This window comes from Schistocerca nitens, chromosome 4 (assembly GCF_023898315.1).
Source record: "Schistocerca nitens isolate TAMUIC-IGC-003100 chromosome 4, iqSchNite1.1, whole genome shotgun sequence".
NCBI lineage: Eukaryota > Metazoa > Arthropoda > Insecta > Orthoptera > Acrididae > Schistocerca > Schistocerca nitens.
In genome coordinates, this window is record NC_064617.1 from 162,713,535 (window position 1) to 162,730,193 (window position 16,659).

The window sequence follows — 16,659 nt, forward strand, 5'->3', positions numbered from 1 at the left end:
GTTTTTAGTGCTACGTGGGCAGAGAAGGTAGTTCACACACACAAACACACATACACACCACACACACACACACACACACACACACACACACACACACACACACACACCGGTCTCGGTACATAGTACACAATATTTCTGTACAGAGTCTCACACATCACAGACTGTAGTCAAGATTGAATTTTGTTACGTATTATACACGGCAGCGACGTAGAAGCTGATATAGGGATGCGTACTCAAATACAGGGACATGTAAACTTGCACAGTACGGCGCTGCGGTCGGCAAAAACAGTAGTTTGATCGGTTACTGCTACTAAACTGACAGGTTATAAAGATTTAAGTGGGTTTGAACGTTTTGTTACGGTCCGCGCACGAGGGAAGGGACAAAGCATCTCCGACGTAGAGATGAAGTGAGGATTTCCAGTATGACCATCCCGCGATTGTACCGTGAATATCAGGTATCTGGTAAAATATCAAATCTCCCACATAGCTGCGATCGGAAAAAGTTCATGCAAGAACGGGACCAACGACGACTGAAGAGAATCGCTCAACGTGACAGAAGCGCAACCCTTCAGCAAATTGCTGCAGAATTGAGTGTTGGGCCATCAACAAGAGTCAACGTGCGAACCATCCAACGAAACATCATCATATGGGCTTTCGGACGTAAAGGCCCACTCGTGTACCCTTGATGACTGCAAGAAACAAAGCTTTACACATCACCTGGGCCCATCAACACCGACATTTGACTGTTGATGACTGGAAACATCCTGCCTGATCGGACGAGAGTCATTTCAAATTGCATTGAGCGGATGGACGTGTACGGCCCTGGAGACAACTTGATGAAACGATGGACTTTGCATGTCAGCAGGGGACTGTTCAGGCTGGTGGAGGCTCTGTAATAGTATGGGGCGTGTGCAGGTGGAATGATATGTGACTCCTGATAGGTCTACATAGACATGTTCCTAAGCAACCTACCTGATTACGTGCATTTCGGAAGACTAGGGCAATTCCAGCGGGACAATACGACACCCCACACGTCCAGAACAGATATAAAATAGCTAAAGAGTAGCTGCAGGAACACTCTTCTGGGTTTAAACATTGACGCTGGTTACCATACTTCACAGACTTGAGCATTATTCAGCATATAAGGGATGTTTCGCGCCATGCTGTTGAAAAGAGATCTCCAATGCCTCGTACTCTTAAGGATTTATAGACATCTCTGTACGATTCTCGGTGTCAGTTTCCTCCAGCAGTACTCCAGACTTAGTCGTGTCAATGCCACGTCGTGTTGCTGCACTTCTGCGTGTTTGCGGGGGCCCTACACAATATTAGGCAGGCCTACCAGTTTCTTTGCCTCTTCACTGTATTACTGGACTTTTGATACTGCTGCTTGTATGACATGTTAAGTGTAGCACGTGGTATGTAAGATTATACATGGAGATATTCGACACGTATGCATGGGAACGAGTCTCTGGTTCCATGTAGTACTAAATAATTTTTAGATTAGGAACACAACTCCACGACACATCTTTTGGTACATGGATCTTTCAACAAGTGCTGCAACACTTTTTTTTCTCGGCCAGTCCCTGTTGAATAAATGCTAAATTTTTTTTCGGACCACCATGGAATGCTCCCGCTTCAGCCCTCAAAGTTACACTAAGATCCAGTTTGTGGCGGCTTTCAAATTGGGGTATGTAACTGAGATGTATTCCAAGGCGACAGCTGTAATTAAGCTTCTTTTGGAGAAAACTAGAGCATTGCATGTATTCATAGGCCCTTCCAGAATATCTACGAGGATCTGGCAGTGAAGAAAAGCACGATTAATCGTTAAGCGAAGGGTTTGTCATCATCTCAGCAAGACAGCACAAACTTGTCCGCTCTCCGGCGTGCCGGCTAGCCTCTTTTAAGAAGAAAACTTTTACAACCACACCCTCCGCGGTTAAGTCTTGACGACCTGGTTCTGGGACTCTTAAAGGGGTTATTATGTTTGAAGTCCTCCCTCACGATGCAACGCTCAAATCGGATGGGTGCTGCGATACCCGCAGCAAACTGAAGAACCGACCTGAGCGTGTTCGTCGCCACATGAATGCAAATGAACTTCTCTTTCTCCGTGACAACGCCAGGCCTCATATAAGTGGAGCTAATAATGCTTCACTGTTCTTCCTCGTCGACCCTCCAGCTCGGATCTCGCGGCTTCCGACTGGCGTGTGGTTGGCCCAATGAGGGATTAACTACGCGGGAAGCCGTACGTGGATGATGGGGTTGTTATTAATGCAGCAAGTGCGGTACCATGCAGTAAGTATGCATAAGGCCCTCCAATGGAACAGAGATTATGTTGGAAAATATGATTTGGTAGCCAGAAACGCGGGGAATAATATGTTGTATTCGAATCCCGCATAAAGCCGTTATGTTTTCAGAAAAAGGATATGTTGGGTTACTTATTGAACACCCCTCGTAGTAAAAGAATCCGTTGACTGTCCAAAACGTTTAACTATCGATAGTTGATTCTTTGGTTCGACGATCTTTTGCCCTATAATATGGTCATTTCGTAGCCACGAGTTTCGTTTTGGACACATACGGTGCTTAGCTTTCTATTCCTTCGCCTGAATGCCAAATCGTCTGACATCACAGAACCGAACTATTAATTGAATTTTAGACCTAGGCTCTGTCAGATAGGAAATGTACATAATAAATAAGCTACTGGACCACAGGCTGACCGATGAGGTATGGAAAAGAAAAAAAATGTACGTTTAAGTTGAAGGAACCGAGTCAAAGTCTTTTGAAAAGTACTAATCCAGGGTCAGTGCAAGATAAGTGGAAATGCAGAGCCTAAAACAAAAGTTAAAGCCTACTAGCAAAGAGGTGAAGGGGGAACCTTACTGAACTATACTCAATTAAGCGGAAAGTTAATCCGATAATTGGATAAATTGACTGTCTAACATTGCAGGGAAACTTGCTTTTATCGGGGGATGTTGCAATCGCTTTAAGTTCTTGATTGATGAACTAGGCAAGTGACGAATGATTTTTAAACTTTAAGGGAAGAGTGTAAGGGGAATGAAACAGATTGCTCAGAAAAACTCGAGGAGGAGTTTACATAAAGCCAGGCACCAATTTCAAGTCAGGCTATTTTGCTACTGGTTATACAAAAGCATTTCCCAGAGATTATGGGCAGTATTGAAAAGGATGGTCAGACATTAAGGCAGAAGTTAATCGAAAATGTAAGGATAATGGCGGTGGTCGTTACAACCGTGAGGAATTAACGTGTTTGATTACGATCATTTCCTATCCCCAAGGCTCAAGTATTTAGAAATTCAACAAAAGGTATCCGTCCTCAGACTTGATTGGAGAAATCTGAACTTTGATCTTCTCACAACGAGGCTTTGTTGATATAAACCTGAATTTGTGTGTTGTTAGTTGGATGGTGAAATGCAATGCAGATGTGTGCCTGAGTTCATATTTGTGAAACGTGTGAAGAACTTCGGCGTCTGCTTATGCCACCATACTGGTTTGAAGTAGAATAAGACGAAGAAAAGCACAGTTGAATAATCATGAAAAATTTTATCAACTCTGGCTCTACAAATCCTGCTCACCTTTTGGGGTGTATGATATTGAGAAAACGGTTCTAAATGTTCAAATGTTCAAATGTGTATGAATTCATAAGGAACAAAACTGCTTAGGTCACCAGTCCATAAACTTACACACTGCTTAAACTAACATATGCTAAGAACAACACACACACACCCATGCCCGAGGGAGGGCTCGAACCTCCGGAGGGAGGGGCCGCGCAGTCCATGACATGGCGCCTCAAACCGCACGGCCACTACGCGCGGCAAAGCGCTTCTGCTACAATTCCTAAAGTACTGCTGAACCGATACTCATTTGTGTATGAAATTTCCCTCATGTAGCTGCATCACACCATTTCTTCCAGACGGCGTAAAAATAAACTCGAAGAGATCCAAAGCTTATTACAGGAGTTACGTTATGAGAGTCTACGTGACGGTGGTCATGGTCAGAATGGTAATCAGTTTCTGTTCTTTAATCCGGGGTCATAGGGATACGGAATGTATGAGTGGGGAGAACCTGATGTGAGTGAGTGTCGACTTGGAAATATAGATGGAGTTACCAGAAAGAACAAACAGAGAACAGTGTGATGTATGCGGTATTTATGAAGTTATGAAATAGAGTTTGAAGTGAGACTCACCTCGGAATTGTAAAATTCTTCCATTCCTCCAGCGATACGTTGGCATGTTCTCTGCCAGGAACATGGCACCAGTGATCAGGCGTCTGCATTGCGAGAAAGAAAACATTTACACTCATCATATTGAAACATGGGCCGAAGCAATTGAAGACTATGTTGAGCCTCGTCTGAAATTTTCCTCTGGACCCGATGGAGTCCAGCACTTCCTCAAACGCTAGCGCGACTTTTGGGTTTCTTCTGTTCTTTGAAATTTCCTCGTTTTCCTGAAAGCAAACAGCACATCTATAGACTAACGATAATGTATTTGTAAGTGTTTATTAGTTAAATATTTGTCAGCCTAATACTGTGTAAACATATCTTCTCATATATTACAAATGGCTTATGACACAGAAGTTGACCTCTCTCTCTTTTCCTAGCCGTAGAAAGGTGCAAGTTCGTAGCGATTGTTTTTAAAAGGAACCGTTATTCCACTCCCAACAATGAAACTGACCTGTGTTACGAGTACAAAATGACTTTCCTCCTACGTTCCAATCTCATACTCGTTATAATAAATATGCTAAACTAACCTTCATCATTGGTCTCGCAGATCAGCCAGTACTGTGCAAATTGTTACATAAAGTCACATAAATCTAAGATTTATTTCAATATATGCTGTGGCATGTATTTTATTGCAGTTGAATGTTCCGATTCACTTTATTTCTCTGTTGGTTCAGGTGCAATGCTGACCTAATACGTATAATACGTAAATAAATTCGGAATCAATGTATGTATCAAGAATCGCAACTCAGTCTTCCGGTTTAATTGTCTCGTCTTAGAAATTATCTTTTAGAATTAGAATTCCAGACTTTTGAGTCAAACTGTAATCTCCAAGTACTTTACTTTCAGTGTGCTTGTGCTTCCACAGTATTCAACATGTCTGTATTCAAATAACGACACACGGAGACCAGCAGTTAAGCATTGACGACCTCACTAATTCACAATGTTAAGCAACGCAAACAGGTACGCAATGATTTCGCGCATCGTTCATTATATTCTACGTGTAACACACATAGCTAAATGTAGAAAGTAATCCAAAGATATTGTATCCTGGAACATGTATTTCCTGATATGCTTATCTATTAAATTCATTCTACGTAACAACTTAAACACTGTCGTCGCGTAATGTACTGATCTTAAAATGATTGTCAAAAAAGTGAAGCATTCACAAGATATTGCAAGATGTCAATGTAACACGCCATCTACCCATATGTGACTTATTAGGGCTGCAGTATTTTTTGCCAATGAAACGCCCACCACAAATCACTTGTCAATGTGGACGGCACTCTTGGTGCTTCGACATCTTCTGCGAAGGGTAAAAAGAATGAAACAAGAGGAGTAGGTAAAACTACTCAATTTGTTCTTATTAATGGACCTACTTTATTTTGTGGTGCGAGGTTAAATTTTTCTTTAATGTGCTGTTACCTGGTTACTTAGGGGTCTGAATAGCGTCCGTACAGTCGTGGTACCCGTCCGAGGGTCAGTAGACGTGATATCAGATACCAGATACAATAACTGGGGACCACCTTAGATGAGGAGAGGATTCAGTGACCTTGAGAGACACTTACCCTACGGATCAATGCACGCCGCATCATAAGAGAATTTGATTTTTGACAGCCAGGACGTAGTGTATGAACAACTGGCACTGTTCCTGTCCAGCTGACATTGTTAAAACGGGGCTTCCAGAAGCTAAAAATTTACAGCAATCCGTCAACTCCCAAGTAGTTTCCCACATACCTCCTTCCTCTCTCCTAACACCCACCAATTCTAAAGTAAAAAGTGTTGTACACTGTAGCACCAAACAAACTGATATATGGATGCGTATTCAAATACTGAGGTATATAACCAGGCAGAATACGGCGCTGTGATCGGAAAAGCATACGTATGTAAGATAAAAAAAGTCTGGCGCAGTTTTTAGATCGCTTACTGTTGCTACAATGGCAGATTATCAAGTTTTAAATGGGTTTGAATGTGGTGTTATAGTCGGTGCACGAGCGAAGGGATACAGCATTTCCGAGGCAGCGATGGAGTGGAACGAGAATAACTGGAATCAGGTTAAACAGCAAATCTCCGACATCGCTGCAGCCGGAAAAAAGATCCTGTCAGAACGGAACCAACCACGAGTGAAGAGAATCGTTCAACAACACAGAAGAGGTACCCTTCCGCAAATTGCTGCAGATTTCAATGCTGGGCCATCAGAAAGTGTCAGCGTGCGAACCATTCAACGAAACATCATTCACTTTGGCTTTCTGAACGAAAGGCTCAATTGTGTACCCTTCATGACTGCACGATACAATAGTTTACACCTCGCCTAGGCCCGTCAGCACGAACATTTGACTGATGATGAGTGAAAACATGTTGCCCAGTCCGACTAGTCTCGCTTCAAACTGTATCCAGCTAATGGACGTGTACGTGTTTGAAGGCAACCTCATGAATACATGGACTCTCCATGTCAGCAGGAGACCGTTCAGGTTGTTGAAGACTGCGTAATGGTGTGTGACGTGTGAAATTGGAGTGATATGGAACCCCCGATATGTCTAGATATACTACTGCCCATTAAAACTGCTACACCACAAAGATGACGTGATACAGACGTGAAATTTAACCGACGCGAAGAAGATGCTGTGATAAGCAAATGATTAGCTTTTCAGAGCATTCACTCAGGGTCGGCGCCGGTGACAACACGTACAACGTTCTGACATGAGGAAAGTTTCCAACCGATTTCTCATACACAAACAGCAGTTGACCGGCGTTGCCTGGTGAAACGTTGTTATGATGCCTCGTGTAAGGAGGACAAATGGGTACCATCATGTTTCCGACTTTGATAAAGGTCGGATAGTAGCCTGTCGCGATTGCGGTTTATCGTATCCCGACATTGCTGCTCGCGCTGGTCGAGATCCAATGACTGTTAGCAGAATATGGAATCGGTGGGTTCAGGAGGGTAATACGGAACGCCGTGCTGGATACCAACGGCCTTGTATCACCAGCAGTCGAGATGACAAGCATCTTACCCGCATGGCTGTAACGGATAGTGCAGCCATGTCTCGATCCCTGAGGCAACAGATGGGGACGTTTGCAAGACAACAACCATTTGCACGAACAGTTCGACGACGTTTGCAGCAGCATGGACTATCAGCTCGGAGACCATGGCAGCAGTTACCCTTGACGCTGCATCACAGACAGGCGCGCCTGCGATGGTGTACTCAACGACGAACCTGGGTGCACGAATGGCAAAACGTCATTTTTTTCGGATGAAGCCAGGTTCTGTTTACAACATCATGATGGTCGCATCCGTGTTTGGCAACATCGCGGTGAACGCACATTGGATGCGTGTATTCCTCATCGCCATACTTGCGTATCACCCGGCGTGATAGTATGGGGTACCATTGGTTAAACGTCTCGGTCACCTCTTGTTCGCATTGACGGCACTTTGAACAGTGGCCGTTACATTTCAGATGTCTTACGACCCGTGGCTCTACCCTTCATTCGATCCATGTGGAACCATACATTTCAGCAGGATAAAAAATGGTTCAAATGGCTCCGAGCACTATGGGACTCAACTGCCGAGGTTATTAGTCCCCTAGAACTTAGAACTAGTTAAACCTAACTAACCTAAGGACATCACACACATCCATGCCCGAGGCAGGATTCGAACCTGCGACCGTAGCGGTCTCGCGGTTCCAGACTGCAGCGCCAGAACCGCGCTCAGCAGGATAATGCACGACCGCATGTTACAGGTCCTGTAAGGGCCATTCTGGATACAGAAAATGTTCGACTGCTACCCTGGCCAGCACATTCTCCAGATCTCTTACCAATTGAAAACGTCTGGTCAATGGTGGCCGAGCAACTGGCTCGTCACAATAGCCCAGTCACTACTTTTGATGAACTGAGGTATCGTGTTGAAGCTGCATGGGCAGCTATACCTGTACACGCCATCCAAGCTCTGTTTGACTCAATGCCCAGGCGTATCAAGGCCGTTATTACGGCCAGAGATGGTTATTCTGGGTACTGATTTCTCAGGGTCTATGCACCCAAACTGCTTGACAATATAATTACTTGTCAGTTCCAGTACAGTATATTTGTCCAATGAATACCCGTTTATCATCTGCATTTATTCTTGGTGTAGCAATTTTAATGGCCAGTAGTGTACTACTCTGACAGGTTACACATATGTGAGCATCCTGTCTGATCACCTGCATCTTTTCATATCCATTGTGTATTCCAACGGACTTGTGCAATTTCAGCAATACAGTGCGACACCCCACACGTCCAGAATTGCTACAAACGAGCTGCTGGAGCACTATTATGACTTTAAACACTTGCGCTGGGCACCAAACTTCCCAGACAGGAACATTATTGAGCATATGTGGGATGCCTTCCAACGTGATGCTCGCAAAAGGTCTCTCCAACCCCTGGTACTGTTACGGATTTATGGACAGTTCTGCAGGATTCATGGTATCAGTTCCCCCCCGACACTACTTGAGACGTTTGTCGAGTTCATGCCACGTCGTGCTGCTGCACTTCCTCGTGCTCGCGGAGGCCCTCCACGATATTAGTCAGGTGTACCAGTTTCTTTGGCTTTTCAGTATATAAGTGATGTTGGCAGTCTAGTGACCCGTTGGTGATATAATGAAGCACCCATTTCTCAACTAAATAGTCTTTTCCATGTGGATGGCCACTACAAGAAGGATGATTTGTTTTAGTATTTTAAATTTTTATGCATTTTATAGAATGTGGCAGTGGTACACTGAGAAGGAATTTAATGAAGCGGAACCTATTTATTGCTACATGCAGAAGCATTAATTCTAGTGATGTCCTATTGAGAATAAATATACACCAGACTAACTACCGTTCATGGACTTGGCTTAATAATCGCTTCTTCCTTGCGACAATCAGTTACAGGTACATGACCATGGAATTACCCCGTGCATACGACTGCAGTTGGTGATAACTTTAACTTGTGCACTGTCAACTGGAAGAAATATGCGTACCTCATCTGCATAGATTCATGTCTATCAGCTGCCTTGAACGACGTTTCCAAGAACCCATCAGTGAAAGAAATGTTCTAGATAGACTTACCAGTTACAAACAGAGCCGTCCTTTTTTAGAATATCGCTGAAGACAGCGGGATCAGTGACGATGATGCTTACATAGAAAAAAAAAATAAATACAAAAAGGAGAAAGCTGATGAAAATTTATTAGCAATCTGTTTTACATAAAAGCATCATTAATTTCAGATTTGCTAACCTCATAAAAATTGTGCTTAAACTAGAAAGACGTTGTGTCACGCAATGGATAAGTGCGTTACATGCCACCTAATGAAAGACCGAGAAAAACCACATTGATTCACTGGTACGATTCATACAATGTTTTGAAAACGGGGACTTCTATACTATTACTGCAACAGATATTGTAGGGATGCTGACAGAGAAAAGTTTATAGCACCTCATGCATCTGTAAAATGGGTCAGACACAAAATCTACACCAGCCGGAGTGGCCGAGCGGTTCTAGGCGCTACAGTCTGGAACCGCGCGGACGCTACGGTCGCAGGTTCGAATCCTGCCTCAAGCATGGATGTGTGTGATGTCCTTAGGTTAATTAGGTTTAAGTAGTTCTAAGTTATAGGGGAATGATGACCTCTAAATTTAAGTCCCATAGTGCTCAGAGCCATTTGAACCACTTGAACAAAATCTACAATAATTTTGACAGACAGGAAATCTTAAGAATTTCAGGTTGTTTGTGAAGTTGGTAAATTGGGTTAAACCGTCACTTTAATCTCACTTGGATCGATGAAACTAAATACAGCTGACAACACAAAAGTAAAGTATCAAAATATAGACTCACATAGACTCACAAGTGAGCAACACCGATATCTTCACACGGCATTGAAAAACAACCAAAGCAAATAAAGTGGACAAGGCTTAACGGTCTAATGGAATTCTGGTTATATCTCAGACCAGGGCTAAACAACTGGCCGGTTTTGAGCGCGAGTACTAGCGTCTGCTCAGGCACGTGCTCGCGAGCAGGTGCAAGGTCGTGGAGCAGGGAGGGAGGGGAGTGAGGGGAGGGAGGGGAGGGAAGGGATATGAGCGTGCGCGTTTGAATAGGGCCGCAGCTTGCCAATTGAAATCGCGCCGACTGTGTAACGTTTAAAGTACTACGATCAGCTCTAACTGTCACTTCGCTGGTTAAGAATCATGTCAAGTCGCCGTTGTGTAAACCCAACCATGCTTTCGCAGTTGGGAGGAATTGTATGTGTTTACAGAAAAAGATGGTGTTGCAAAATGTTTAGTATGTCACAAAACGCTGAATTCTTTTAGGAAATTTAATTTGCAGCGACATTATATGTCGTACCACGCGGAAGACTACGGAAGTGGAAATGTGATGGACCAGATCGTGCACAGGCAGCTTTCAGAGTGAGTTACAAAATCGCTTTGCTTTTAGCTAAATCCCTGCGGCCCTTCACTGATGGCGATTTAATAAAAGAATGTTTGTTAGTTGCAGCGGGACATTTGTGTCCATCTCAAGTTGAACAGTTTCGGATTGTGCCATTATCTAACATGACCATTATGCGTCGCATACTGGACATGGCAGACGACGTCCAGAGCCAGCTTGCAAATATCTGTAAAGATTTTATGGCTTATTCTCTAGCTCTGGACGAAAGTGTTGATATCACTGGAACAGCGCAGCTTGCCATATTTCTTGGAGGTGTTAAAAGAGATCTTCATGTGAGGGAGGAGCTCCTCGATGTAGTAGCCATGAAGAACACTACAACTGGAGGTGATATTTTAAGTAGTATTGAAGAAAGTGTTGATAATATAGGATTGTCGTGGAATTATTTAGTTTCAGTGTCTACAGACGGTGCACCAGCGATGACAGGGAAAAAATCAGGTTTCGTTGCGCTGTTGAAGGAGAAAATGCAAAAACTGACCGTGCCGAATGAAATATGGGGCGTTTACTGTGTGATCCACCAGGAAAACTTATGTGCAAAGAGTATCACTCTAAAAAATATGACGAGTGTTGTTGTTCGTACAACCAATTATAGAAGGACGCATGGGCTACAACACAGGCAGTTTAAAAGCTTTCTTGAGGATGTAGAAAGTCAGTGTGGTAGCCTGCTTCATTACAGTGAGGTCCACTGGCTTAGCCGTGGCGAATTATTAAATCGATTTTTTTGCCTATTAGATGAGATAAATATGTTCATGGAAATAAATAACATGTGTGTTCCTGAATTGAAAGAGCCTTCATGGAAATGTGACCTCGCACTCTTAGCAGATTTAACTAGCCATCTGAATGCTTTGAACATTTCACTACAAGGTAAAGATCTGCTAATTACTCATTTCATAGATCGAGTACGAGCTTTTAAAATGAAATTGACACTTTGGGTGAGTCAGCTGGAAACAGGAAATCTAGCTCATTTTCCTAAATTATCATCCACACAAGATGTTCACAAAGCCTGTGAACGTTATTCACATAGTTTAGTTGCCCTTAAGGAAGATTTTGATCAACGCTTTCAAGATCTGACAGCACTAGACAGTGATTTTGATCTGTTCTCCTCTCCATATTCAGCGAATATTGAAGAGATTCGTACTGAGCTGCAACTAGAAATTATTTACCTGCAGTGTGACAGAGAATACAGAGACAAATTTCAGAACAAGAAAAACATTTAGGAATTCTACAGACACTTCCCTTATGATAGATATCCTCGTTTGCACAAACTGGCGGCTACAATAATATCAATGTTCGGTTCCACGTATGTTTGTGAACAACTGTTCTCTGCAATGAAATGTAATAAGACGCGCCTGAGAAACGCATTGTCTGATCGAAATTTAAACTGCACGCTGCGCTTACGATGCACGAGAACAATTACTCCGAACATAGACGCAATTATAAAGTGCAAAAAGTACAAGATAACCGAGAATCCCACACTTCAGTGACACCTTCTATTGTGTAATAGTTCACAAATTAATACGAATGTAGAGGCATTCACTAAGCTAATAAAATTATATGGCAAGTGTACATTCTCCTTTATTTATTTCATTTGTCGCAGTAACAATTCGTGAGTGATATCCCTGCAGGAGGCCGCGGATTTACATTGACTGGCGGCAGCTGTTGTGTGCACCACGTGACTCTCCCCACTCTCCGCTCTGGTCCGGTAGTGGGGGTAGCGTGCTCGCGCTGCTCCGTGCTCGCGCCTTGCTGCTCACAGCTTGCTCCGCGAGCACGTATGTTGTGAAGCCCTGTCTTGGACAGAGGACGCCATAGAACTAACTTCTTTCCTAGTTCATAACTATCGAGAATCTCTTGCGCAGCTAACGGCTACACTGACGAGCAAGAACGTTGTAAGACCTGCTTAATAGCTTGTTCGCCCGTCTTTGTAACGAAATATATCACTGATTCTGCGTATCAGGGATCTGATAGATCCTTCGTATTTTTGTGGAGGTATGTAACGTTAGATATCTACACACAGGTCATATAAATCGCGTAAATAGTGAGCCCAGGAGTGTGCCATAGGATTTGCGTCGGGCTTATTTGGTCACCGAGACATCAAAATTTGTCCACTACAATACTTCTCAAACCACTGCAGCAGGGTTCAGGCTCAGAGACACGGACAATCACACTGCTTAAGATAACATCGCCGCCAGGGAAGACATCAGGTGGTTCACAGCTGTCTGCGTGTCTTCGATTACAACCAGAGGTCCCATTTAAATGCAGCAGAATTTCTCACATACCATACTACTGCTCTCACAAAGCCATTTTCGAGATACTCGTCCATAGACTCTGAGTAATAATGACCTGCTCTTTATCCAAGTCGCTTATCTCAACGAATTTCCCCATTTGCATCTCATACCTTCCCTAGGGTGATCGACCGTCCGTTTCTGGTCCGCTTACATTCTTTTTTGTTACTGTGTCATGCGACCGAATCTATAGCAGGCAGCATCTAGCGTCGCGGTGTGCAGTGGCCACAATTTTTTGGCTGATCCGTGTTTGTATGGTTGAGAAAGGACATGACACTCCTGAAATATTATCCTGTAGTAGGCCAGATGCATACAATTCTAGACCATTATCACTAACGTGCATGTGTTCCAGAATCGCAGAACGTACTCTAAGCGCAAAAAAATATTATGCTAGTACAGTAGAAATAGTTTCTCCCAGGAAATCTGTACGGATTCAGAAAAATAAAACCACTCAACGTGAAACACAGGTTTACTCATACACATCTAGCAATCAATTGACTCAGGTAAGCCCGTATATTATTACGTTCTCCGAATTTTGTGAAGTTTCCGACAACGTATCAAATCGTTGACTGTCGAACGGTGTGGCTAAGCGATTCTAGGCGCTTCAGTCTGGAACCGCCAGTCAGCTACGGTCGCAGGTTCGAATCCTGCCTCGCGCATGGATGTTTGTGAGGTCCTTAGGTTACTTAGGTCTAAGTAGTTCTAAGTTCTAGTGGACTGATGGCCTCAGATGTTAAGTCCCATAGGGCTCACAGCCATTTGAACCATTTGTTTTCAAATCGTTGACTACTAAGAAACATTCGATCATACAGAGTATTTTCGCATGTTTGTATTTGGCTGCAAGAATATTTTATTAACAGAATACACTACACTTCACTTGAAGGAGAATTTTCAATTAAAACTATAGTTACGTATGGTGTACGAAAATGTAGCGTAGTAGGCCGATAGCTTTTTAAGTATATGATTTATCAGGCAGGAGCGTTATGACCCTAAAACTGTGAAAGTTATTCGTTGAAATGTAAACATTCAAATAGATTATCGTCCACGAGTTCTGAATCGTAGACGTGTTTCATACTCATTATCGAGTGCTTATGGTGTTACAGTCATTGAGTACTCAGGTTAATACGTGTCAGCTACGTGAGATGAAATAGATTCTATTACAGTGTTAGTTACCTCAGCAACGACATATGGTAAGTATGCAACAGCGCCTATTAATTTTATGTACGACTTGACAATGTTCAAATGTATCATCCAAAATTTTGGAGAACTGCAAATGACGGTGATTGTTCGTATTTTTATGTTTCAAGTAGGGGTAGAACAGTTAAGCTTAAGGCATCTTCATCCTTGTGCGAAAAGCTGACTTTGCCGGACATAGATCTCACTGAACCGATGGCCGCGTCCAAGATGTAAATGCTGGTAGCCTCCCATATATGCTGTGACTTACGTTAGTAAAACAATGAAAAACAATGTCAAAAGGTTAAATTAAATTCCATATGTTCAGTTCTGAGACAGCCTCCTTTTATCACTAGTGTATACTAATTTAATTAAAGTCTTACACTACGTGGAAGTAATGTGCACAAAAAAATGTTCTGAAATAAGACAGTTTGTGTCTTCTGAACAGAAGTTAAAAGGGTTTGTGTGTTTAACCATTTTAGATGATTCTGAGCCGAATATATTTGTCCAAAGACATGTTCAACGGCCACGGTTGGAAGTGATTCTTTTTTTCTGAATAAAAGTAAAAAGTCTACTACATTGCCAATGGAAAGTGCTGGTTAAACTCTGATTTGAAAATATATGGACAACATAGAGTACGTCGCTGAAAAATTAATAGTTTTCGTATTCAGGAAGTGATTAATGTGATCACGATGTACGAAGGTAAGGAGCAGCATTTAATGTGTAGTGAGAATCTTCGAATGAAGTTGCGGAATTCCAGTGCGAAGATAACTGTCTGAAGCACAGATACTATTCGGTACCCATAGCTGGACTGCTGGAGCGGAAACTAACTTGTCTAAGTAACAACATTCCCAACATTCGGTTCTGCATACGTATTAAGGGGCTCCGGAATGCCCTATACTTGCAATGTTAAAATAACGCTTATAAATTACATCTTTCCTCACAATGTATTTGAGGTAGGAAATTGAACTTTTTACAGATTATTTATTGGAATATGGGCTACAAAGTAACACAGGGATTTTACAAAATTTTAGTTCAGTTATTAAAGATGATTTTTTTTCAATTGTAATGAAAATTCGCAACATTTTTTTGCAATTTTTTATTTATATATTCAAAAATATACAGTGTTTTGGAAAAAGGCTGTGTTAAATTATGCAGCAGGTACTGTGTAACATTTACTGAAAGTTTGAAACAAATATGTTTGGAAGATCCTTAGAAAACATGTAATTAGTATGAGAAAATAAAAGTTTTGGGAATCGAGCGACAAAGATTGGATTAACTTTTTAGTGCATTCCAGGTCCATAGGAAGGATTATCTTCATCCTCTGCAAACTCCTCCTCCAGCTTCCTCTTGTTCCTCCTCCAGTTTACTCTTGCTTGTATTTCTAGACTCTTTACAGCCCTGTCTGCAGCCCGAAGGCGTTCCTTGTCTAAAGCAAGCATCGCTCATACCATGTTAGAACCTATCTTCATTCCCATATTTCTAAATACCTTGTACCTTACAATGTTGCCATCATTGAAAGTCGCAACAGCATCATACACACCAAAGTGAAGTGTTTCTATTCCAACAAATACAGTCTTGGGGATTCTCGACCATATAACACTATTTACACTTTCATTGGGGTTTTGAGTTTTTCCGTGAATACACTTTTTCAACAGTTCAGGTGCTGCTAAGTCTCTGAAAATAGGTTTTATCACCTCCATTATTGCATGAGGCAGACTATGCTTATGAGTGTACACTTCACCAGTTAGCAATCCTTTGTTATATTTACACCAACTGTCTTCTTCTTTGGGACACAAGCTATGTTGGGGATTTTCATCGGTTGAAGAAGTATGAAAAAAAAGAGCCCAAACAGCCTTCTTCATTTCGTCGACACTTTGTGTATTTTGCCTAATAGCCATTCCATAATGGTTCTGTATTTTGTCAATTACACTGTCAGTTAACCTTCCCTTCCCATCCAACCCTTTACCATCACTGAGTTTTTGTTTTTTGTACGAAGCTTTCAGTCGCCGAAGTCTTGTTCCCATTCGCTTCTGTACGTGTCCAATACACTCAAATTTCTGCACTACAACATCATCACCATACGGCTTCAGTCCTTGAACGAGTTTGAAACTTTTAGAATCACCGTCACCAAGGTAATTAACATATCGCACTTTATCACACGCCTCAGAACGCTGGAATATACTGGCAACACCAGCCACTTCCATTCCTCCACTATTGCCACTATAGTTAGCTTTGCAATTATTTTCATGTGTACCTTTATATTTTTGTGGACATCTACAATACTTTGATATTACTGCTACATCTAAAACTTTCCCTGTATACATACTGGTGGCAGATACTACACCATGAAGAGATGTGTGTCCCCGTTTATGCCAGGTACCATCGAACGCTGCAGTCAAATCTCTGTTACCATTATTTTCCATCACTGCCTCTTCCACAGCGTTCTTCATAGATTCTGTACAGATATCTTCTACTTTAGACCCCATTAATTTATTATACAAGGTCGTAAACTTG

General features: G+C 42.3%; 1 protein-coding gene across 2 annotated transcripts in view; it reads right to left on the bottom strand.

The window, feature by feature from the left end:
• The window catches only part of LOC126251811 (solute carrier family 22 member 7-like), a 144,724-nt gene that overhangs the window by 113,159 nt on the left and 14,906 nt on the right, over nt 1–16,659 (bottom strand). For both annotated transcript variants that reach the window (XM_049952456.1, XM_049952455.1), the window contains exon 2: nt 4,199–4,458. In XM_049952456.1, coding sequence (XP_049808413.1) covers nt 4,199–4,458 — 260 coding nt within the window. The remainder of the gene's footprint in view (nt 1–4,198; nt 4,459–16,659) is intronic.